The sequence below is a fragment of the Anopheles cruzii genome, chromosome 3 (genome assembly GCF_943734635.1).
Source record: "Anopheles cruzii chromosome 3, idAnoCruzAS_RS32_06, whole genome shotgun sequence".
NCBI lineage: Eukaryota > Metazoa > Arthropoda > Insecta > Diptera > Culicidae > Anopheles > Anopheles cruzii.
The window spans coordinates 26,097,842-26,122,387 of record NC_069145.1 but is presented as its reverse complement, the minus strand read 5'-3'; the positions used below and the strand labels follow the sequence as shown (position 1 = coordinate 26,122,387).

Genomic DNA, 24,546 nt, shown 5'->3' with positions numbered 1-24,546 from the left:
CTACTGGTCCGACTCGTTGACGAAGGCCGGTGGTTTGGCGTCGACGTAGACCGGTACCCGTGGTCCTAGCTGGCCGCCGTCACTTCGGGCGGAAACCGTGCTGACCTCACTCACGTCCCGCTTGTGCTCGTAGTCCGTGCTCGGGGGCGCCAGCGTCGTAGCGTAGGCCTGTTCGCGCACCTCCACCTCCTGCTCCGTTTCGACGGGCCGGGACACGATGATGCGCCGGATGTTGACGGTGCGCGACGTTTCCTTGGCGTCGTGCGGTGCCGGCGTGGCCGACAGCACGCGACTGCGCACGTACGCATCGAGCAGCGAGCCGGTCGTTTCCCCCTTCGGGCCTCCGTATCCCACCTGGGCGATCGAGTCCCGCTCCGACAGCAGCTTGATGAACTGCTTCTGGTTTTCGTGGATCTGTTCCCGCGTTAGCCCTTGGCCTACGACGAGCGACTGGGAGCTGGCGGTGGCCTGGTGGGATGCGGACGAGCTGACCGAGTCCTCGCTAAAGCGCGCGGACAACGTGAGCGGTGTGGTCGAGGAGATTACGGTAACCGATCGCTGCGATGCGGCCGTGCTCGAGGCGGCACTGCTGCTGCTGCTGCTGCTGCTGGGGGCATAGCTGGACGAGCCCATCAAAGTGGTCGCGGGCGTGCGGGGAGTGGTCGACGGGAAAGAGAATCCTCGCGGGGTGGAGTACAAGGGTCCCAGATCAAAGCCACCGGACGACGAAGTGGATGGATCGAACGCGACGATGTCACTGGCGGGAGTAGGGCGCGTGGCGTAGGTGATCTCTATCGAACCCTGTCTCTGTTGCGAGGAACTCTGTTGGGAGGAACTCTGTTGGGAGGAGCTCTGCTGTTCACCGCGATACTTGTCGTGGTAGCGGTTCGAGGACGGCACCGCCGCCGTGCTGGCGATCGTGGCCGTATCGTAGTCCGTGTCCGAGTCCATCGTGGCGTACTCGGTAAGGTTGTGGCTGCCGCCGCGCGCATTCACTACGATCGAATCTTCGTAGTCGTCTTCGTCGTCCGCCAAAGTTCCGGGCGTCGACGAAGGCGGATACGGTGTGGTAGTACCGACGGGGGGCTGAGAAGGTGTGATGGGAGCTACGGGGGTCACGGTGGGTGGCAGATAATGTGGTGCCTTCGGAGGGCCCTGGTCATCGCAGTCGCGAGCAGGAGCTATCACCGGGTACAGGGGAGTCGTCGAGGAGGGTACGTGGAAGACCCCTGGGTGAGCTGCCGGATGGGGAGCCAGCAGTGCCGTATGGGGCTGCTGATCGACGTAGGCCACGTGGTGCAGCAGATGTCCTGCGTTCCCCGGGTGGTACACATACGGGTGTGGCGCAAGGTGTGGGTGAGCGAACGGATGGAGGTACGCCGTCTGGTGTCCCTGGTGGTAGATGGCGTGTCCTTGCGTGAAGATGGGCTGCGGTTCCTGTGGAACCGCACTACCCGGCGCATCGATAAACTCCGCATCGGAGCTCTTGGCCGTGCTGGCGGCCGACTTCTGCGCCTGCACTGTCCGCTCGTCCTGGATCCGATCGTACCCATCCTTGCGCGTGACCGTCGGGCGCTCCGTGTAGACCGTGGTGGTCTGCGTTACAACCTGTGGCCGTCCGATGCGCGTTTTGTAGAGCTCTTCTTCGCCGTGCTCCGACACCGTGTGGTCCACCGGTACTGGCGCCGGAACCGACACGTAGATTGGGTGCTTCTCGGCGAACGTGGTCTTCGTGGTGGTTTTGGTCCGGGTTTCGGTCTGCGAGATCGGTTGCTCCAGTTCGACCAGCGCCGAACCGACGGGCCGAATGATGACCCGTTCCTCGATGTCGTAGAACTGATTCTGAATGGCCGGCCGGCGTACCTTGAACTTGCGCGATCGCACCACCGGGACGTGTTTCACCTCGGGCACCGGTAATGGTGGCGGAGGTGGCGGTGGCGTAATGTACGTTGGCCCGGTTGTGACCGTTTTGGTGTAGGTTGGAGCGACGGGCACCGGAACCAGTGTTGGCACCGGAACCGGCGTTGGCTTCGGCGCGGGAACTTGGTACACCGTGGGAATCTGATGGTGGTCGTGGTGGTATTGGGTGGTCACCGTCACTGGCACCTGCTGCTGGACGGTGTGCGTCGTCGTGGGGACACTGTTCGTGTAGACGAAAGACCTCGGATCGTACACACGCACCGACGGATTGCCGTAGGAGTGGTACTGCACCGACGTCGGCGTGTAGCTTGGCTTACCAAAGACCGGCTGCTGGACGTTGTAGGAGTAGAACTGGGGCGCTGGCGCCTGCTGGCTCACAGATACGGCGGCCGAGCGAGCATCAACGATGGCCGCCGGTGCCGTCGTTAACCGAACGGGTCCTGCCAACAAACCGGCATGCTGTTGACTGTTGACGAAGGTTACGCTTGCCGGAGATTGCAGAGGCACCGCCAGGTAGCCAGCCGTGGCCGACTGTAGCAGCACCAGGCAGGGCACCAGCCTTTGGAGCATCATTCTGGCAATGAAACGAAAGAGAAATTAGTGGGCCCACGCGGCACCTTGGGTTGGGTCTTATTACGCCACTGGGCAGGCGAAACCAAAAGAGATGCTCGTGCCCCGAATTATACCACGATCACGATCGGTCCATATGAAATTCGGTCGAACAATAGCGTGCGAGCGTGGTGTCGTTCGGGCGATGCGTCACGACTTTTACGCACGTTTCCCGTTTTCTTGTGGTCCCAGGCAGAACCCCATCAAAAGTGACATAGTCTGACCAGAGAGTATGATTGGATTTTGTCAACTGAATATTATGTGGCAAGGCTGTTTTGGGAAATCACATCCGACTGAGGAGTACGTTTCCGCTTGGTTGAGTTCCTCTTTGTTTAATTTTAATTTGATCTTTCAAATAACTTTCGTTTCTACACCTGTAAGGCTGGAAGTCCAACCTACGATTTGAGTGTTCCTGTTTTGAATGTGAAGAATCTAGTCAGAGCACCTCTATGTTGATCATCTATTCAATCACCCAACTTAATTCTTTTGGTCCAGCTGTTCTGCAGGTGGCCTCTAGCAGAGTTCGAATGCCAGCAGTCAATCCGGTAGTTACCCTAATGCAACTGACATTTAACGGGACACCTACAGTGATTTTTGGCCATCCGTCACATCGGTTCCACCGCGTTGACATTTCACAGGATTAGCTATCGCTAAACCGTACCTGAACCTGTTTTCGTTATTCGGAAACCACCGAAATTCCATTACGTTTGTAGTGATCTTTGGACGGCCTGGAAGAATTCTAGCACGACCTGCCCAGAGATCCAAATCAAAACTAAGTTGTGTTGGCATTGTTCCGCGCCACACAGCATACATAAATAGACCAACCTTTTATTTTTCTATGGTTAGGCAAACAGTTAGGCAAGTATTAAATTAAAACTCGCATTAACTTATATATACCAATTTGAATCATTTCAGGCTGACAAACTGACAAAAAACAAACTGACTGACTGAAAGGCTTCACAAGCCTAAAAAATATTTAAATTTTGAATAATGGAAAAAAAATTAAGTTGAGTACCGAATGCCATTCTCATTTCATTTCCAAGTTCCAGTACTTCGAATTAAACATAACAAAAATGTAATTCTTATTTATGTTTTTTTGTCACTTAAAAATTAAACGTGAATCGTTGTAGCTTACAGAGACACTAAAACAAACAGTTATCAAAACATAAATTAACAAATATTTTTACCAAAACCCCCTTTTTCATACACTAACTGCTTCGATAGCACGGGAAAGCTCAGTTCGTAACCCTAGCGTTCTGTTCTGGCTTTTCATAAACTCTTCCGTAGCATAACACCGATTTAACTACACAATTCCCACCAAAACTACGGTCGGTACGTTTCACTTCTTTACAAACACCGGAGAGCTCGGTGGTGCAAGACTTACTTCATCGCAGGACCGCAGAATCGCCTCTAGAGTACACTGCTCTAAGGACACGCACACGCACCGTGTTACACACTGCTTACAGTAGCGCTTCTCCGTGCTCCGTACCGATCAGAACTGACCAGGCACCGCCAGTGATCTGCTTTTTATAGACTTCCTTCCGACGGCAGCGAGCTTTCCGTTTCGGCGTGTGTCTCGAAAGCTTTCGTCGCGTTGCAATCCTTTGAACTGCTCTCGGGCGGGAGAAGACGATAGCGGCCACTACTGGGCCTCGGTCTGCGACATGTAAGGCAGCGTAAGGCAGTGACCAGAAGGAGACGCAGTGCGCGACTCCGTAATTCGTCTTTGGGGCGGCATCGTGTTGTTATGCTTTATGCTCTTTCTTTGTCCCTCTTGGGTGTCGCTCCGACTGTACTTGGACTTGCACTTGGAGAGGCAGCAGTACACTATGCGGTAAAGGCGGACAATGGCCGATTTCGAAGTTAGAGGATTTCAGTTATATTTAAAATAGAGAAGTTAACTATGACCAATCCGGATTTTTGGCTTTCTGTGTTCTCTAGATTCCGAGATGGATCTGATTCTGAGAATTGAAGTAAACAAAGTGATAAAATTGGCTCGTTCAGGGCACCTTTTATTGACTACTTTGAAGTACTTATCCTCTTTGTACTACTAATCCTCTTTGATATGAAAAATAAAATATTCGCATTAACTTATTACCTCTATGAACTGTTGAAGTACGACTTGCACCACTACATGGAAGAACTAATTGAACTGGCAAGGAAAATGGCGCGAAAAGGAGGTTATTATGAGGGCAGTCAACTTGTTGGGACAATTCAGGACGTTAAATTGTTGGAAAGTAGATAATATCGATATGAGTCGGGGTGAAGAAATAAACTAATTTCTATTTCTTTATATTTTTACCCATATAAGCGATAGGGTTTTTTAGATTTGCAGATGACTATCCATTAAAAAGTCATGATTTTAAAACTATAATGCAGTTGTCATGCCGAGTGCATAACTTGAGGCATATAAATTCCTTGAAATATCGAAAAATGTCTAATTTAGTATTCACTTTCATCAAACCACATGCAATGCAAACAAACAAGTTTAAAAAATCTTTAGATTCTTGCTGAGTGTAGTGGTTTGGTGACATTGCCGTCGATGTTTGCGTAGTGCACATTCTGAAGCTTATAAGTTTATGCTTATGGCACTTCAATTGGATCACCGAGAAGGATCGCAGCTTTTCGAGATAATTCAGTTCAATAAGGCGTTGTGGTGCACATGCAACCGGCAGAGGCAATTGATAGCGATCGCGTCCGCCCGGTTACGGACGACTTCAAGGTCACTTTCGGATCGGTCCCACCGGCACTGGTGCAGTGTGTCAGTTAACTTGTCTTGCTGAGGATTCGACCGCGACTCTTCCTGCTTCCCAGAAACCGGTGTGGCTTTACGGGGGCACGTGTGTCCATTTGTGCCGCAAATTTACCGCTTACGTTCGAAATGATTCACAAGGCTTTGAACTTTAAAAATCGGAAATACCGCCAGCACATTAATATTTTGAATTGATTTGGACTATACTATTCACGGTAAAGGACAAGCACAGCTCCACAGTTCATCGATCGATGTGTGATCGGTTGCTAACGATAGTGTGTTTCATATATTGTTCCTTTTTTATTCATTCTACTTGACCAATGAACGCTGCGCTTAGAAATTTTATTTTTGGCGACCTCCTCTGTAGAGCGGGTCCATTAATTGAGGTGGCATTTTCCAATATGACATCGGCAAGCGACGTACGCCCGCCAGCGATCGCGAAGGAACACGTTGGGCAATACTTGCGCGCTGCTCTGAAAATTTCAGCAACCCTTCCTTCTAGCTATTGGTCAGACAAACAAGTGACACAGCCTTGACATTAAGCCGGCGCAAAGCTCACTAGATCACATGCTTGTTCTGCAGATATTCACCGCTAATCACGCCAGTTAGTTCGTCGTATATTTAGCCTTTCGTCGTGTATTTAGCACTAGTCTTTAATCTGTGCATGCGTCCCTTAGTTGAGGAAGTAATAAACGGTAGTGATTAAACTCAGGATTAGCAAGTAATATTCATAGTGAAACAGGTTAAACGCATTGTGAGTGGGTAAGCAACATGTGATTTTATTCGAAATATTCGACAGTGTTAGAAGCGACGTAGCTTCTGCAGACTTTGTACAACATTACACGACAATACGCATGTCAGAACCCCCCGGTAATGCGGTCAATGCAGCAACGCCTCAACCAAATCCTCGAGCATGTAAGGATGAATTCCAGCATTTAACCTTTCGACCGGCACGCCATTGCGATCAGTGAGAAAGATGGTGAAGTTACTGTTCACGAACCCACCACAATTGCCCGGCTTTTTCGCCTTCAGATACTTGTACAGTCCGGGTGTCTTGGAGCCGTTTACCTGTGGGCAGCACAAAAAAAAAAAAAAAAAACAGAACGCAAAACATTAGAACCATCAACCGTTGTGGAAAGGAAAGGGACCGAATTCTAGCACACGGCGAATGGCGCGAACGGCCAATTGTGGGGTGTGATTGGCTCGCTCGATTAACAAAATGACCATACGGATGGTCTCAATTTAATATGTAACTGAATCGCATCCGCAGCATAAAAGGGGTGATACTTACGATGCGTCGAATCGTCGACAACGTGTCGACCGAAGCGGAGGTTGCCATCGCTTCAAGGAAGCGAGGCAATAACGCAGCAAAAAAAAATGTTTGTCAAAGCAGTCGCGAGCCGCGGCATACCAGAGAATAACAGTGAGAAAAAATGCATCTCAAGGACGACAATTAATCAACTGGCACCTGGTCCGGTGGGGATGGGCACGATCGCTGCCGTCGATCTGAGATCGCGGCCATAAACGCTGCGGCTCTGACCCAGATCAATTAAGATGAAAAGCGCGTGCGACGATAATCGTTGACGTGCTGAGGCTGCGGTGCAGTTATCAAAAACACACGCCTCGTGCACCGCTCCGAAGGATGCGTGAAATGAGTCCTGTGAGAAAATCTCTCCATGCCAAGAACGCAACACCGTAGCAGCGCCGGTGTACGGCTGCGGACGGGTGCCATATTTGACTGGCGTCGTCCAAACTGTATCGTGTGTGTGGCCAAGTACGGCAGCCCTGTGATTCGGATCGATCCGACGGATCCCCGCATTAACTTACCTCAATCTCGGTGAAGATCTCACCGATCGGCTGGTCGCCGGCGCCTTCGAATCGCGCCACAATCTCGGCCGGCGACTCTTTGGCCCCGAACTGGAAGCATGGGAAGAAGAGGATGTTTAGGTCTGTCCCGCCGGCACGGTCACGTTGACCGCAAGATGAGGATGTGAAAAGGAGAAAAAAAAAGTGGCCAATACAGAAGGTTGCCATTACTATATGTGACTGGGGCGGCTGGTCCGAGGATGGCGTTGACATTGGCCTACGGTTGCCGCCCCTAGTGCCGAAGCCGGGTGGAGCATTTTAGGCACACGGTTCGCTCTGCTAGTACCTTTTCGAGAATCGTTGTGATACTTTCGGTACAGTGGCGTGAGAAGAGCCAACACCTTGTCGAAGGCAGCATCCTTGGTGGAGAAGTTCACGATCAGGCATACCGTGCCCTGGAAGCGCTCGAGCGAGGTCTCGTTACCGTTCAGATCGGTGGTAGTGAATTCGAAGATCGATTTCGCCTTTTCCGGTGTAGATTGCATGTTCCCTGGCTTTCTGTACTGCTGTTCGCTAACCTGAGAACCAATTTTACACTGTGAGATAGCTTAGATCTGTGGACATAGACCGATTTGGGATTAGGCATAGACCTATTTAGGTCCTAAAATAAGGTTTTTTAGTTAAAACACGTCGATGAAACGATGAAAGGGAAGAAATTAACAAGATTCAAATCAAGTCGTTGTTGATTGAAATTAAACACGACGCCGGCGAAAACGAACAACGGACCAGTTCGCCGGTCACAGGTCATGCAATCAACACGCGTGTACAAGCACAAGCTGTGTTTCCACTCGACGACACCCGTTCGTTTTATGTCTTTGGTTAAAAACACGATTTACAGTGAAAAAAATGGGTTCCCTCCGTTTCGATCGAAACACTTTTTGCTCAATTTCCTATTTCTCAGGTCCCGCACAAGCCCCATCCGATACTGCACTGAGTTTTACCGTTTCGTGTTCCGGCTCTGAAAGCTAACTGGTAACCCGGATTCTATTGATTTTTGCGCTCGACTGAAAACTTTCTACTATCAGCTGGCCAGTTAAATACGAAAAAGCGAAACTTTTTTCCTCCTGGAACACTTCGCATATTGCTCGCCACGAGGAAGGCTTAGAACCATGAATAATGCAACACACCTAACCTCTGCCGTCCACTGACCGTCAGTACTTGCGTAGGTTTCCCCGTTGACCGACCGGGATGGCACAAAGACAACAAAACAGCCCAAAATAAATGTCCACATATTTTACGGTGTGACTCAAGTGCCTTTACTTCCCGGTTCCATTTTATAGAAGCGCACACTTTGACGCCGTTATTGGTCGAAAACGAATGGAATACAACAACAGCATAAGCAGACTTTCATACGTAAAGCATTCGTAAGGTGACAATGCATATTTGTCTTATGCTACCATCAGCTTATCAATGTTTTACTCGATGCTTTTCGGGTATGTGTACGGCGCATAATGATCGAACGGGATGCCGTCTTTATTGAAGAAGAACTTGACAAATTTCCACTTAAGTTCTTCGCCGCTAATACCAACCAGGTTCTGCTTCAAGTACTTGTTTAGTGGGTATGCATCATCCATAATATTCTCTTATAACGTGCGCGTGTGCTAAGCATCGGGCTGAAGGAAAAGATAGGACCGAAGAAGGCCCTTCAGACTTACCAATCAAAGTACAACTTTCTCAACACTGTTACCAAATATTGTAAGCAAAAAGTTTATTAGTCTTTCATTAACATTTTAGTGATGCATCAAACACAGAAAGCAAGCATGAGTCCTTACGGCCACCATTTTTTAGCCCAGCAATTTATCAATGTCCTTCACGATACTCTTCGGCGACGTAGTCGGTGCGTAACGGTCCACCGGCTGGCCATCCTTGTTGATCAGAAATTTGGAAAAGTTCCACTTGATAGAGTCTCCCAGAATGCCGCCCTGCTTGTGCTTCAGATACTTGTACAGTGGCTCTGCATCCTCGCCATTCACCTTGATCTACAACGGGAACAAGTTTAGCAGATTTAGTTCAGAGTAGTGCGCAAGCCGAAGTAAAACGAAGATAATAAAACGAGTGAAAATTATTCTCCCATCATCGACGAGTCCGTCAATGACATGATTCAGGCCTAACCTTAAAACTAACATTTTTTTCTTCAATTTCCAAAGGCACTCACCACGACTTTCAAACAACACATTTATTTCAGAGATTGATTTTTCAGAAATATTTTAAAAATGTCAAGTTTAACCAAACTATTGACTAGTGTTTGCGAAAGGACCGGATCAAAGTCCTTGCGGCTGCGGTCGCCAATAGCTTTAGCCCAGCAACTTTTCAACATCCTTAAGGATACTGTTCGGTGACGTAGTCGGCGCGTACCGGTCCACCGGTTGCCCGTCTTTGTTGACCAGGAACTTGGAGAAGTTCCACTTGATCGCATCGCCCAGTATGCTGCCCTGCTTATGCTTGAGATACTTGTAGAGCGGATCGGCACCATCCCCATTGACTTCGATCTGGCGGAAAGATGTAAAATCGAATGTGAATTTGGTACAGCCTTCTTGGCGTTTAGCAAAACCAAAACTGTTACTCAAACGTTATCACAAACACACACTATCTATGGTCAAACCAACCACTAGTCACGGTTCATGCATGTCATGCCACGCAACACAAGCGTTTTGCATAATCTCAACGATTGCCTGGCGCAACTTCGTATTCTACGACTCAACAGACAGTATGGAAGTAACCAAGCGTTTAAAAATTAATAAAATCAATAAAACAAAAGTGTACCGTACCTTAGCAAACACGTCTCCAACATTTGCCTTCGCCGAACGCAGGTGGCACACCATCTCCTCCCCATCCTGTTCCGGCATCTGGCCACCGAACTGATCGCAAGGGAAGGACAGTACTTTGAAATCTACAACAAAAGCGAAGAAGGGGGTAAGATTTGTGGCAGAATAACTTTAACCGGCCACGATGCTCTTCTTACCCTTGTCGGCGTACTTCTCCGACATCTCCGTCAGTTCAGCATAGTTGCCCTTCGTGAGGCCGCACTTGGAGGCAATGTTGACGATGAGCAGTACCTTGCCGCGGTACTTGTCCAGGCTCACGTCGGCGCCTTGCGAATCTTTCACGGTAAAATCGTAAACCGATTTCGCGTTCTTGTAGTCCTCCATCGTCGTTCCGTCGTTGGGTACCGCGCTAGACTGGCCGTAGTATCGATTGGCGCCGTACTATAAAACGAAAGCGATCTATAGCCTAGCGTGTATGGTGCAATCGGACAGCCGCGTTGCCCGGTTATCTGAATATTGAATGATGAGAACACGGCACACAATCGGCCAGATGTGTATACGGCGACGGTGGGCCACCGTCGAGCGTCAAGTACTCGCTTAAGGACCGTTGGTGGTCGTGAAGCAAACAAATCACACGACGCACAATGACTTGCGGAATGTCGTAGGCCAAGAGAGGCAAAGCGGCCCCCCGAGGGGGAAGCAACCGGTGTGAGTCAGGTGGTTAAAAATTAGAGCCCATCATCAGCAATGATGGCATCACTATCGCCGGACCCGTACCTTCCGCTTCCTAGCTGCCCCATGCAGAATGTGCGATATGATAAAGTAACGAGCAAAGTCCAAATACTCACAGCTATTATGACACCGACAACGGTCAGAAATGTACTTTTCACCGACAACATTACCGGCCAGTTGTGCTTGTTTATCGGAAAAGGCTACTTACGTGTTTCGAAATTCGCGGGACTAAAACGAACTGATTTCTTGTCAAAACTTTACCGAGAGATAAATTCTTCATTCAGCGACGGTCGGTATGTTTTGGTGTTTAATGTCGACGCAATTTGTCTCCGAGTCATTTGACAGCTGTGACCGGGGCAAACGATTTCATCGAAAACATCGCACCACAATACATCGCCAGCGAAGAGCGATGGATTGATGTTTTGTCACCGGGAGAGTGTTTTTATTTCGAATTATCCGTTACGGGACAATATTTATTTTCTCACCAGTTTTACAATTGTGTTTAGTAATTTCAATCCAAACGGGGGTTCCGTAACGGGAAAACATATCAATGAGAACACTGATGTGTTAAACTATAAATTGGTTTGTGTTTATTTTGCACAAAAACATTTCATAGACATCGTAAAAGATCGTACAATCAAAATGCTTACTGAATAAATTAACCGTCGAGTGGAGTAATGGGGTTTCGAACCTTTACGGTCACTGCGATAACCGATGAAGAATGGTGAATTTGAACCGTGCTTAGCGCGCCACGGGATGAAACAACGTTCAAATATATTGTATAGAATACTGCTCCGCTTCGCAATGGCTGAGTGTGTTGCTGCATTGCTGTTGCACGCTCTCCGCGCAAACTACTACTGGTCGTCGGCCGATAAATTAAACAAGACTATACACTATTTGGTAGGTACGGCTACGGCTAGAGAAAGTTGTCGTGTCGTTCGTCTCCAGCGCCGTGACCGCGCATTTCGCGTCCCACTTGCGCGCTGGTGTCTCTCAGTTCGGCTGCGTCACACCGGCTCTGATCGATGTGTCCTGTCAAGTCGCGTGTTCCCGGTCCGGGGTCCTAGGGTCCTAGGGAGCCGCTTTATGCGGTCCACGCACCCCGGCCGAGAAGGGATCGAGGTGCAGCGGACGCAGGTAAGTTACGACCTGGTTGGGATTATTTTCGGCCGCAGCCAACTGGTGCAGATGATAGCGGGACGCCTGGGCCACCTGCCGGCCACCGGACGACGGCGTCGGATGGGGTCCTCCCCGTTGTCCGGGGTGACCGCCAGCAGCCAAGGCTGCCTGCTGGGCCTGATACTGGGAAATTGGCACTGGAACGGGCACAGGAACCGGTACGACGGAGTACCCGGCGTCAACCAGCGCCTGGAACTCCTCCGGCGTCAGCGGGCGATCGATCTTCGGTGGCACCTTGTGGTGCTTCTCGCCGTAGTGTGCCGCCGGAGCAGGCGTCGCGGCGGCCGTAGCCTGGTTCACTCCCGTCGACTGCGACACGTAGATGGACGAGCGTGACGGCGCGTGCGGATCGCTGGAAACGGGGCTGGGCTGGTCCTGTTGCTTTTCGCGCGGTGCATACCGGTGCTGTACCTGTTGCTGCTCAGCCGGTCTTGGCCGGTGCACCGACTGGACCGTCTTCTGGGGCTTCTCATGCTGTAGCTGCGGTGCCTCGACGATCTTCATCGGATGCTGGGGCGAGTGTTCCTCGAGCGCCTGTTGTTCCTTCAACTGCTGTTGATGCTGGTGGTGCTGTTGCTGTTGCTGCTGTTGCTGCTGCTGTTGGTAGTAGACCTGGACGTTCTTCTCCTTCGGCACGTAGTACTGTATCTTGGGCGACGGCGTGCCGGGGTGCTGCTTGGGCGAAACCTCCGCAAAGTACTGCTGTCCCTGGTGCGCCGGGGCCTGGTGATGGTGCTGCGGGTGGTGGTGTGCCTCAGGATTGCCAATGAACTGGTACTTCTGGGCCGGAATGTCGCTAAACTTCTGCGGCCCAACCTGCAGATGGGCTGGACTAATTTTCGGCCCCGCCAGTGGGTGCCCTTGGGCGAACGATGCCACGTACTGTGCTTTCGCGTGTTTCGGTGGTTGCTGTGGGGCGCCGCCGTGGTCGTGGGCTGGTCCGCCGGCCTGCACGTAGGTGTACTCGTGCGACTGCGGGCTGGGTGTCGGCCCGTAGCGTTGCGCTTCGTGCTGAGCCTCGTGGTGCGCCGGGTGCGGATGAGCGAGCTGGCGGTATGGGAGCGGCCGGTTGGACTCTACCAGTTTAGCGAGTTCCTTTTCGAAGGAAAAAGAGCTAACTGGCTTCGGAACGGGCGTCACTGTGCCGGATTGCTGTATGCTCTTGTACTGGATGCGATACTGCTCTCCGTCGGCCGCCCCATAAGGTCCCGGTTGATCTTCGCTCGTCTCCAGCAGTTGAATGGCGGGCCGATACTTGTGCTGGGCTATCGTTGTCGATGAGAATCAAAGAAATACATGATACCCGTGAAACTCCCATCAATCTCTTGTAAATTAATTAAAAAATAACAAGTGCCTCATGCAACGTACCCGGAGCGTGCGCCGGGGCTCGACCGTAGGCCTGCAGTCCTTGCGGCTGTTGCGGCTGGTGGTGCTGGTGGTGATAGTGCGGATGGTAGGCCTGCGGTCCAGCCGGGCTCGGTAGCTGCTGGGCTTGCTTTACCAGCTGCGCGTACTCCTCCTCGGTGATGTACTGGATATGGTTTTGGTTCGGCTGCTGCGCGTGACTCGGATGTTCATACTGCTGCTGCTGTTGTTGCTGCTGCTGGTGCTGCTGTTGCTGGTGCTGGTGCTGGAGTTGCTGCTGGTGGTGCGCCACTGCCTTGCCCTGCTTCACTGCAGCTGCCTTGGGCTGATGTTCCGCCAACTGGTGGAGCAGACTGATGTACTCGGGGGGAATCTAAAAATACATCGATTCGTCAGCAAATTGAAGGTCCTTTCGTGCTCGGTCCGGTCCTATGCCCCCGTCGATCGTTGGCTCGATAATGTCATCGCGGAATTGATCTTTGCACGCGGCGAGCGTGAGATTTGCGAAACCGTACCCTGCGGCTAGCAACCGTACTTGAACTCCGGTCGCGCTCTTCAGGAACCAATTACTCGATAACACCGTGCCGTGATTATCCGAGCCCCTCGGGTGGAATTTAATGTTGACGATCGGTGCCGGCGGCCACAAATTAGCTAACGGCCGTCTACGGGCGGTCAGATATGATAATAGTTGTAGCTTCAGGGTCCATAATGAACCGCTCAGTGTAGTATTTGAATTTCTTTAAAATATGATTGTAACAAACCAGGCAAAACACTCGTTGGCAGTCACGGAACGGAACTTGTGAAAACTGCGGATTGCCCAAACCATAAACATGAACTCTTGGGATGATTTACTAAACTCGTGCTCGACTCCGCATTTCCTAGCGCAACGTGATTTATGTTGGACTTTGGGCCAAAAAATATGCATGATGAATAGCGTGGGTAAATCATCATCATGATCTTCATCATGAAACTCGTCCCGCCGTGTAATTAGAGGTCGTTCATAGGTCAGCCCTCGGGATCGAACCGCTGCCTGCCGCCACGAATGGAACAGGTTTCGATAAAGTACGTCGTCGAAACAGGGAAACTTCAAATCTGCTTCAAAGTCACGTAGCGGATGCTACTCTCCGACGGATCTCGCCAACCTTTGTGGCGACGGAATGGCTTGGCTTTTTTCTGACGTCCAAAGACTGTCATGCTTTATGAGCGTGATCACGACGAAGCTGCAGCAGAGTCTACGGTAGAGTTGGTAGACTTCCTGAAATGGTGGCCAGCATATTACTGTGACGCTCATATGGAAGCCGCTGCAGTTTTCAGCAGCCATCGAAATGAACACACTTAACAAGCATGTGCCCCACGGCAGGACGATATTTGTCGACACTGCCGCCGCACGGTGCCAGAAGGCACGCCGGGAATTTCGTTATTAATCGTAAAATAATAAGCCCAGTCCAGCTCAAACGGCGTCGAGCAGCCGAAGAGGATACTCCGTCCGAATAATTGTGCGGACCGCATGTTTTTTATAGGCTCATCCCGACGACTCCATTCTTGAGTTCGGTCGAGGTTGGCTTGCGTCGTCGTTGGCGTCGTTGCGTAAGAACGGCGCGGCGTCTCGATCGATCGTGGTGCTAAAACGGTCGAGCGTGTATCACGACGTTCGGTTCGGTTACGAAAAGTGCTGAACGTGGGCCCTCCGGTGACCGAAAGGGCTGAAGATGGCCCGACGATAGCTGGGCGCAAACCCACCGCCTGGCTTCGGGGCTGGGGCTGTGGGGCTTTTTTCTTACCTCCTGGTACTGCGGCTGCTCCTGGGAGGCTTTGTGCCCGGCCGCGGACGCCTTGTAGGTGGGCTGACCGGCGCTCGCCTGCGCGTATTGAGCGTACTGAGCGGCCGCTTCCTCGCTCTGATAGTACTCCTGTGGCTGATGTTGTTGCTGCTGGCGACGGCCACCAATTACCGACAGTGGAATCGATCGCGTCTCGTGTTCCGTCTGACGTTTCTCCTTCGCGGCGTTAGCGGCTACCGCTGCCGACGGCTCGGTCGCGTTCTGCTTGTCCGCCAACGTCAGCCCTAGCAGGAGCGTTGCTAGAAGATTAAAACGGTTCCACATTTAATTACTACACTGCACTTTATGGTGTCTTATTGAAGGCAACCACTATTTTGTTGCGAGTTTATATATGTTGTGGAGTGCCATTGCGGTTGTAGAAATCGATGAAAGCAATAGATATGAAACCAATACAATGGTTAACCTTACCGCGGCTGATGATGAATATCTACCAACTACTGCACTTAGAGGAGCGTTCCGCTAAGTGCTTCCGCTTCGAAGAGTACCCAACAAACCCATACTCGATGCATTGCATGGTCTCTACAACATCGCAGCCCGCGCAGTAGTGGAGTCTACTAAACCTTCGGCAAAGTACGTTTGCCAATGTGTTGACTAATCGCGCCCAAATACCGCACCGCCTTATGTAACGGACCAACTACGCGACAGATGGCGTCAGAAAGCCCGTTTTTTGCTTCGCCCATTGTTCTGGCGCAGACAACGATTAAGATCGAGTGAGAAACGTTGCAACAGTAGCATCCAAAGTGCATGCCGCACACCGCAGGGTGCATAGGCGACCTCGGCTCGTGCGGGCCTCGTGAGAACAGCCATTGCATTCACAATACGCATCGACCAGATGCGTACCGCCGAGAGTTTGGCGTTGATCAAATTCTTCCACGCCGAAGGCTTCACTTTTGGCTCATTGTTATCAGGGGTTTCGTTGAGGGGTTGGGTTGAGGAGACGATATAACGCTACACCTCTACGGTCGGCGGCAACAATATTTTGTCACTCGGTTCGTCTCGCCCCCTGAGGGTTCCCACCGGCTCGGCGAGTGCTGCCAGCTGGAATGGAATCTAATTAAGGAACTTATCAGGTAGCAATAGAAGTCAAGGTTCACGACTCATTCAGCGTCTTCGTAGTAATCAAAAGCCGAGCAAAAGTCTGAGAAAAATCACAGCCAAGTGCCCGACCTGACCGACGTTTCATCACCAAAAACTTGTGAGACAACTGTGCGTGCTGCGGTCCGATTGGATTAAGATGTTGGGGAATGGAGCCCGATCTTCCAAAATCGCTTCCCAAGAAACGACGACGCGGCCAGCGCGCGCGCGCGCGCTCTGGTCACGAAGATCTAGACCAAACAAAGCCGATTACGATCGTAATTAATTTGCTGGTAACCGCGGTGGAGAACGGTTCCGAAGGGAAGACGACCTACCGGCCATCTCTCTACTACGGATTTTGAAGGTTATGTATGGAGCTATCAAAATATAAAATCACCCAACGAGAGACGGCGGTTTTGGGTTCCACGCTGTGTCAGCGTTGGCATTTTGGGGGCCTTTCCGAGCTCTCCGATCTGCGTGGGGGGTGCGTTCTTGCGCAAACCACCCGAAGTCGCCGTTATTATAGTAGCACACCGGTTATTAAAACCGATTACGGCACAATGACGGCCGGTTCCAGTTTTGTGCACAAGTCCGGCATCCAATGTCCGGAACGCGGATTCGATACCCGATCGTATCGCTGTGGATTGCGCCGTGACGCAAGAAAGTTTTTGCTGGCGTGCCACCGAATTCGAGCGGTCAATTCGATGGCGTCGAAGTGGCCACCGGTCACGACCACCGACGACAATGCTCCGAAATGGCTTCCATTGCACGCTCCGTGCGGCCGGATGGGAAAGTGTCCGGACCCCGGAGAGCGGTCCAGAAAAAGTCACCCTCGAACGACGATAGAACTGTCCACCGCGTAGCGACCGTGGTGGTGTGATAATTGACGGTTTTCGGTGCCACAAACGCCGGGCTCGCTTTTCCACAATCGGGTCCGGTGGAGTCGTGTACCGGTACCATCTGATTAGCAGAGCCAGAAAGTGACACTCAAACCCGTTTCCCTGCCGAGCGTGAAATATTTCATCCGTCATCCGAAACCGTCTCTCGTTGGTCTTCCCGAGAGTCTTCGAGCACGGTGAACTCGCAGACGGCGGGCAAAGCTTCACCTGCTTAGCGTCTTTCACCGATTATTTTCACCACTTCTTGCTGCTAATCTTGATCCGATTCCGGTCGGAAACCGGTGAAATCGCTTCACGGTCGGCACGCGGTCGGTGCAAGTAATGTTCCAACGAGACGCTCATGGCGCTCGTCGTATGTGCATTAAATGTGCAAAACCTTTCTTTATGTAAAGCCCGCGAGCATCGCGGACACGGTTGCCGGCGCATACGTACACTCGATTTCGCACACGCCGGGATCACTATTAATCTCCGTGAAATGTTTCGCGCAGTTCAATCGTTCACTCGCCCGCTACACCACAGGTTCACCCATTAGTCGTCGGCGGCCGCAAAGTCGTCATTAATGGCGCCCGGACCTCAACGACCAAACTGTGTGGAGCACCGGGCCAAACTTTCTTTCTTAATCGCCGTCGCTGGGGCTGCTGTAAAAACCCTCGACAGCCGCCAGCCCACTCTGGGTCCCGTTTCTCGCCCGATCGATGCCAATGACAATGCAAGACCAGCAGCAGGGAAGGCCGGTAAAATGGCCCCGGCCGGCTCCTCTGTCACGTCCTGTGGCTTCGGGTGAGAAATTAATTTGTATTCCGTCACGCGGCTGGGTTTCGGTCGTTGGCTTGGCACCTTCAGGATGGTACTTTACATACGAGATCGTTCCTCTTTCGCAGTCCTGTTATTATTATGGTTGCACCGGGGCTCCGTTTTCACGTCACCTTGGCTTGGCATGAGTCTAGTGGCAGCGAAACCACTCACGTTCGGTGGTCAAACCTGTCGGAGTGTGTCGCTTCCCGTATGTGGTAGCTACAACGTTGCGCGAATCTACTCCCGGCTCGATCGAAGGCTGAAGCTACCTGCTGATTTTCGTTGATGGTTAAAAGTAAACAGTAAATCCGCCATGTTCCGGGCCCGGCCCGGCCCCTAGGTAGCAGACGAAACTTTCGATTTCCATTTTATTGTAACCGTATTAAAACGGCCGCGGCCCGCACGACTTGATTCTCCCCAACTTGGTGCGATGGCTTACGGGGCAGGCTGTTCGCGGTTCGCGACCGACCAGACTGGTTAACATGCGGCCACTAAATTACGCCTTCCGCGCGTGTGAAGTACAAAGTTTTTGGACTTTCGTTTGCCACTTTCGTCTTCCGGTTTTTCCAACCCGCGAAGCGCGAACCTGTACGGAACCCGCTTCGAGCCACCTTTTCCGATACGCTAAACCCATCAGATGCCCACAGCGCCTGGCTGCACATCTGGCCGGTGTGTGGGGACTCCCGACCGTACGGAAGCCGCACGCGCCTGATCGTAATCATGTTCGGCATGATTTGCACGATCGGTGCGTTTCGTGAAAGCTCACCGAACGAGACAGAGAGACAGAGAGAGAGCGAGACGGTGTAAGCCTCGTCGAGCGAGATCGGCATCGCCGATCGATCGAGCGATCAAGTTCAAGTTTGTGGCTCTCTGGGCTCTGAGCGTGCAAATGGACCTTCGCGCGGCGGGATGGCGCCACCGTGCGTGCCGTGGCACCGTCCGGTGGATGGACGGGTGGGGGTTGATTTAATAAAGCACGAAAACCTGAGCACGGAACGCATCGATCGGGAGTCGATGTCGATAATGTGCGTAGCGTCATTAGCCATTTGTCGTGGCATTTAGCGCCGTTACGGGGCACGTTACACGATTCCCACCGGCCAAGCCAAGGGGTTCGATCGATCACGGCCTCACTGTCACAGAGAAGGTTGAATCGATCGCTCGATCGGGATTCACGACAGGATTACGATCGTTGGATAACGCGTCGGTGTGCGTGTTTTAATTTCCATCTTTGAATTTCGTCGTTCTTTTCTGTTGGTTGTGCGTTCCGACTTCACTGTCCGAGTTTTCATTGACTCCACTACTTGTGCTGCTAATAATCCGCTGTTCCGCTGTTTGGCAATTCTTAACAAACGCGTCTCATCACCCACCCCGAAAAAAAAAATCGGGGCTACGTAACCCTAATTATGTTGCACTCGAAATCGCGTCAAAGATTTTTTGAAACGATCATTTCGATCCCTTTTCCAAGCTGCGTGTGGGGAAGACGCTGTGAAAACTCGTGACGGTCCGGGGCTGCGGTGCAACGGCAGTCGGCTGCGGCATCGAGGCAGCATAGAGCACCGACATCGGCCGCGGCATTAGCGTCGATCAGGTTCGGTTATTTAACTATGCAACGGGGGAGCACTGGCGGCCTAGCTTACGTAAAGCACCGCGGTCCCATCGCAAATTTGCACATCAAAACCAGAAATTAACGGTTTCGAGTTTTCGGCAAAGAAAACCAAAAACCCGCTCCCGCCATCGGCCACTTTCCATATTTTCCAATCTCACCCGAGTGCCGTTGCGTGCCGATGACGAGCGTGAGAAAAGTAATCATAAATGAGCGATGAGCGGTGCGACGGGCCCATTAGTGGTTAACTAATTTCAGTTTTCGGTTTATTTTTTTCCCATTTCTGGCGCACTATTATGTATCCGACGGGGCACCATTTCGGATCGGATTGTGGGAACGGATCACGGTGATCCCGCGGGGACAGTATTACCTGACACGCGGCACGCGGAAAAGCGTGTGGCTTAGCAAATGTCAGCCGAAGGACCAACCGAAGCTGTAAAACGATCACTATCGCTTGCAGCACCGACAAACGGACGCCATTAATCCGTCAGCGTGTCAATCCGTCGCTCTTCACGGTTGCGTGGTGCATAAAATGAAAAAAAAGATAGAAACCTATGTGTGGAAATGGCCGCCGGATGCTATCTGGTCGGTGCAGTCATGGGTGCTGCAAGTGCATCAACCTTCCAAAGCATTGCGTCTGCCAGGCCGAGCCAGGCCGACTCCCACATCGACGGCGCCACCGATCATTCCGCCGGTCACCCGCGCGCGCGCGCATAACGATGTGCATCGAATTTCCACTTTCTAAACGGTTGCACCGTACTGCGAGGTGGAAAAGTGTCCACGGCATTCCACCGGCTGTCACCTGCATCCACACCGCCCCGCCCCGAATCATGATGATAACCCCCGGGTCGCGCGCGGCCCGAGAGAATGGAGTCATAAATACCATGCGCACGCTGCACAATGCGCAAGCGCCACCACGCGGATGCTGCGCACGGCCGGGCGGACCGTCTTTTATGCTTTTATGCGATACCCGGCGGCGGCGGCGGCGGTGGTGGGCTGACCACCCTGGTAGGTCGGCGTGATGGGTGATTAGAGCAGTAAAAATGGCCAAAGACGACCAAAGACTTTAATTGGCCAGCGGCACACGGCTCGGCGCGGCTTAGGACGGCGGACAATGCTGCGTATTGCATCACACCGCGAACCGGAAACGGACGGCAAAGTTTGCCATTTCATCAAGGTCCAGCCCCTCACCGGTGATGGGGCCGGAAGCGCGGCATTGGGTGAAATTTTATGTTCATATGAAAACGGGCAGCGAGCAAAATGGTAGGAAAGATGAAAGAGTACGGCCAACACCAGTATGGAACCTCCTTTAAATTGGGTTTCCCGTTAGTGGCGCAAATTGTTTTCGATCGGTAACGTTTACGCGCGGCGAAGACCACTTAGGAGCCTGCCTACGTTTTGATCAATTGAATAAAATTGATACAAAATGTTTGCCTCTAAAATGAATCATTTTAATGCCTGTATTTGGCTGTATAAATGAACTTTCTAAGGGTTTCTAATCAACTTATTGCAATTGTTACGCAAATTGTACCCTGCTTCCCTAGCATTAGAGTTCACATCTTGCCCGGTGCAATCTATCGCTACATCGGTTCCACCAGCAACCAGACCAACGTCGCCGCCGCCACCGCCGTCGTACGTGGCGCTAATGATGGTGGACCAAAAACAATAGACAATGCTAATTGAGTACCCCGAGCTACAGAAAGTGTATTTATTTGGAAAAAGCTTTCACCCCTCAATAAACTCCCGCCACATCGGAACAGATCATCGCCCGCATCGCTGGCACCGCGATGCCAGGTGCAGGTGTCTCCTCACCCAGGTGGCCCAGGTTCTTCAAACCCTCCAAACCAAACATTGCATAACAAGTGGCAGTGCCAAACGGGAAAAGGATGATCTCGAGCGGCGCCGAAGACAGTCCGGCCTTTTGTGCCCTCTTCCCCGCCGGTGGCGCATGTTTGGCGCATCGCCAAAACCGAAAGGTAGACTAAACCCCCCACCGGTGGTGGACCGTAACGTGATGTTTCTCTTTCGATCGGTTTTTGGAGCAAACGTCCCGAGCCGGTAACGTGAAACAGAAAGTTCACATGCTTGGCTGGAAAAGGTAAATGTTTAAGCCATCAAGTGCTAGTGCCTTTCTCGGTGTCCGGGTCTGCCCGAGGTCAGGAGTGGGTTTCTTGAACCGCAGCCTACAGAGTTCGCCTTTAGAAACCACTAATTCGTGTTCATGGCAAATACTTTGAAGCACCTGTACGAGGACTTCCGACTACACTTCTGTAATCTACTTCAGCATATTAATTAAATAGTTGCAATTCCTTAGCAACGTGTCAAATAAACTTGACCACAAATTTGACCACCCTCATAAGCACCAGTTTTGATGCACTCCGTGATTCACCTTTTTCTCGCTCTTCTTCTGGTTGGTCTACTAGCTCCGGGCGCTCCAGACGGATCATTTCTGCGCCATTTCATTCTGTTCGTTTGTACAAACAAGCTGAGAAAACAACGAGCGTCCGTCCGTCCATCGAAAGGGCATTCCCAGGCTTACGTCTATCGCGTGCCCTTCAAGATGCGCACTCTCACGGTCTCGCGCATCCCTCCGCAATCCTACGACCGCTTCCACACCGGGGCTAGCCGAAGATGATGAAGCCAGCCCATCGCTGTCATCGGCTCATTTGCGCCATTGAGACAAAAGCGTTTAGGATGGGAAAAATGATGCCACTTAGCTTCGACCAGTGGCCAAGTACCTGCGGCGAAAGGATGGGGCGAGTTGGACCCCGATGGAACCGATGTAATCGAGTGGACCGAACCTCCCGTCGGCCGGCGCTCACTACTTCGCTCGATCGGAAGAAAAAAGGTGTAATTCGATAATTAGCATCACAATGGCGACCGTAGCCTGGGAGACTCCCCCCTAGGGTGACGCTTTTGTTGGTTGGCTGGTTGGGGGACCCCGATCGATTGGAATGCAAATGCACCGCTCGATGCTGCCCACCTGATCGTTCCCGGACGATGCACTTCCATTTTCTATTCCGATGCAACCTCTCACCGGACGCCGGGCGAAAGGCCGTCCAGGCCCGTGTCCGGCGCAAGTTCCATTCTCCCGACTCCGACTCTGGCACCGGCCGCGTGGCTACGGTTACGTAATGAGCTGCAGCGCCGTGGATGCAGTCCGTGACAACGCGCAGGTCCGAGCTGATGACAGGCTATTATGATGAAGTAGTTTCCATAGCATAAGTAGATGCAAGCAGACATTGGCAGATGCAGATGACTGGGACCCTGGACCGTAATGCGATCGTCCGGAGGAAAGAAGGCCAGCCCGGCAGCAGGTGCCACCGGCGTGGGTTGCTTGAGTTTTGGTTTTGTTGCTTTCTAAATTGCAAAACCGGATGCTGGCGTTTGTTGTTTTGTTTCTCCACCCGTTCCGCGCTCCCGCTCCCGTTCCGTGCTGTCTGGAGCGCCCACCTACAGGCAAGGTGCCGTTTCCCAGGGGCTTGCGATGCTCTAACCGGAGCACAAGAGACCCCCATTCCGACTGACGGAGTGACTGTTGCATGTGTGTGTGTGTTTTGTGTTTGAACCCGCTCCGTTTCCCGCTAGCGCCCCACGATACAGGTTTCTTGTGGGGCAAGTTCTCCGACATCTCCTACGTGCCCCTTTCTTGGATGTCCGGGACAACCGCTCGGCACGCCGCTAGGAAGTGAGCAATAGGAAATGTGCAGTTGAAAAATGATGGCTAGAAAACGCTGTCATACGTTCGAGCCGCTGGCAGTTTCCGCTAACTTGTTCGTGTCTAATTGATTTCTTGTTCATTTCTACATGGTCACTTTTGGAGAGATTGGCTTTGGGCTGGAGGCCCTCAAATCGCCAAGGGAAAGAATACGAAATGATGGTTTAACTACATTACTTCCACATGACAGCGAATGTTTTGGTGGAAGTTTCCAAGAACTGCACGTAACAAGGCGTGTCCTAAGCTCTCTCCTCTGACTCCGCCGCTATCGCCGTTCTTGTGTTCCAACATGCAAATGATCAAGCCTTGGCCCATAACTTCCCTCGCAAACATTGGAAAAGTTCGCACCAACCCCCCGAGCGATCAGAAGGCGCCGGAGGCGTGTGTGGTCTATGCAAATAGGCCCTGCCGTTGCGGTAAGCCCTGGGCTCATTTCCGATCCGACCACCGTCGGACGTTTCTGCACCACGCGCGTGCACTAAACACACCCTGCGGCGGAAAATTGGGGCACGAGAATTTGTGCTAGAATTTTCCGTACACCAATCGCGGTAGGCCTGGTAATTACCAGCATCGAGACCAAAGACGGGGAGCGCTAACCGAGCGGGGTGTTGCACAAGGGTTACACCATCTTGGCGGCCCCCGGGTGGGATTCCGATCCCAATTCGGTGCGATGGTGGTGACATTTGCCCAGACTCTGCCGCCGTCCCTTGTTCACAGCGTGTCATCCGCACGTCGATGACATTTGCCGCGTTCGATCCGAAACTCACTGCCGACATTCCCATCCGATGCCAAGGTAGCAAAGTAGGTCTGCGCCATCACTCACCTAGGAATAGTTTGGACCACATGGCGCTGCTTTCGTTCCCGCTTTTCGGTGGCTGGCTTCGATCTGGCTTCACTCACAACGGTTTCACGGCCTGCAGGGTTCTAGAGTCCAGAACGGAGGGTCCCCGGAGAACCCGAAGAACTACTTCACTACGGCACCCGTTGGCACGAACACACCACACCAAATAAGCACGTCAACTCAACTCCACGGCCAAACCTCGATTGGATGTCACGATGAATCGGGTCGACTTTGCGCACAGCTCTCCGGTGGGCGGCCTCTGGTGGGGCCTGGGGACAACGGGGGGAAACACTGAACGCCTCGATCCGTGCTGGCTCAGACCGTTGCACAGATTAGGCAAATGGTGCATCTGCACTGTGCATTTATAAAAAAGTGCCCTCCAAATGGGACCCGACCGGCCCGGGTGGGGATTAGTCGGCTTACACCGCGGCTGGCTTCGGGTGCCCGAATCAACGGCGAAGACCGTCGACCATCGTCGTCGGCTTTGTGGTCGTCGGTAACAAACCCGAAACGGCGTCGTCGTCGTGGTCCGAACGTGGTGGTCCAAGCTTTTCCCCGACGGCGAAAGGAAAACGCGCCGATCAGCT

The 24,546-nt window shown here is 52.1% G+C and overlaps 4 protein-coding genes across 6 annotated transcripts; all 4 read right to left on the bottom strand.

Moving 5' to 3' along the window:
* Positions 1–2,493, bottom strand: LOC128270120 (uncharacterized). Its single transcript, XM_053007524.1, has one exon. It carries the CDS (start codon positions 2,491–2,493, stop codon positions 1–3), a length of 2,493 nt encoding a protein of 830 aa, XP_052863484.1.
* Positions 2,494–6,042: 3,549 nt separating this feature from the next.
* Positions 6,043–8,145, bottom strand: LOC128273478 (glutathione peroxidase-like). The gene is made up of 4 exons (XM_053011447.1): positions 8,089–8,145; positions 7,434–7,665; positions 7,109–7,230; positions 6,043–6,349 (listed from the first exon to the last, which is right to left on the bottom strand). The coding sequence occupies exons 2-4, from the start codon at positions 7,630–7,632 to the stop codon at positions 6,161–6,163; spliced, it is 510 nt and encodes a 169-aa protein (XP_052867407.1). The 5' UTR covers positions 7,633–7,665; positions 8,089–8,145; the 3' UTR covers positions 6,043–6,160.
* A 707-nt stretch (positions 8,146–8,852) lies between these two features.
* On the bottom strand, positions 8,853–10,903 carry LOC128273477 (uncharacterized). Of its 3 annotated transcripts, none has more exons than XM_053011444.1 (4): positions 10,761–10,901; positions 10,110–10,353; positions 9,916–10,037; positions 8,853–9,126 (listed from the first exon to the last, which is right to left on the bottom strand). In XM_053011444.1, the coding sequence occupies exons 1-4, from the start codon at positions 10,809–10,811 to the stop codon at positions 8,932–8,934; spliced, it is 612 nt and encodes a 203-aa protein (XP_052867404.1). In that variant the 5' UTR covers positions 10,812–10,901; the 3' UTR covers positions 8,853–8,931. The 3 variants fall into 3 exon arrangements, with proteins under 3 accessions (XP_052867404.1, XP_052867406.1, XP_052867403.1); XM_053011446.1 differs by lacking the exon at positions 8,853–9,126 and adding an exon at positions 9,304–9,636 and having other exon boundaries at positions 10,853–10,903; XM_053011443.1 differs by lacking the exon at positions 8,853–9,126 and adding an exon at positions 9,304–9,636.
* A 352-nt stretch (positions 10,904–11,255) lies between these two features.
* Positions 11,256–24,274, bottom strand: LOC128272537 (uncharacterized). The gene is made up of 4 exons (XM_053010363.1): positions 23,942–24,274; positions 14,970–15,268; positions 13,192–13,561; positions 11,256–13,088 (listed from the first exon to the last, which is right to left on the bottom strand). The coding sequence occupies exons 1-4, from the start codon at positions 23,961–23,963 to the stop codon at positions 11,716–11,718; spliced, it is 2,064 nt and encodes a 687-aa protein (XP_052866323.1). The 5' UTR covers positions 23,964–24,274; the 3' UTR covers positions 11,256–11,715.
* Between the last annotated feature and the right edge of the window lie 272 nt (positions 24,275–24,546).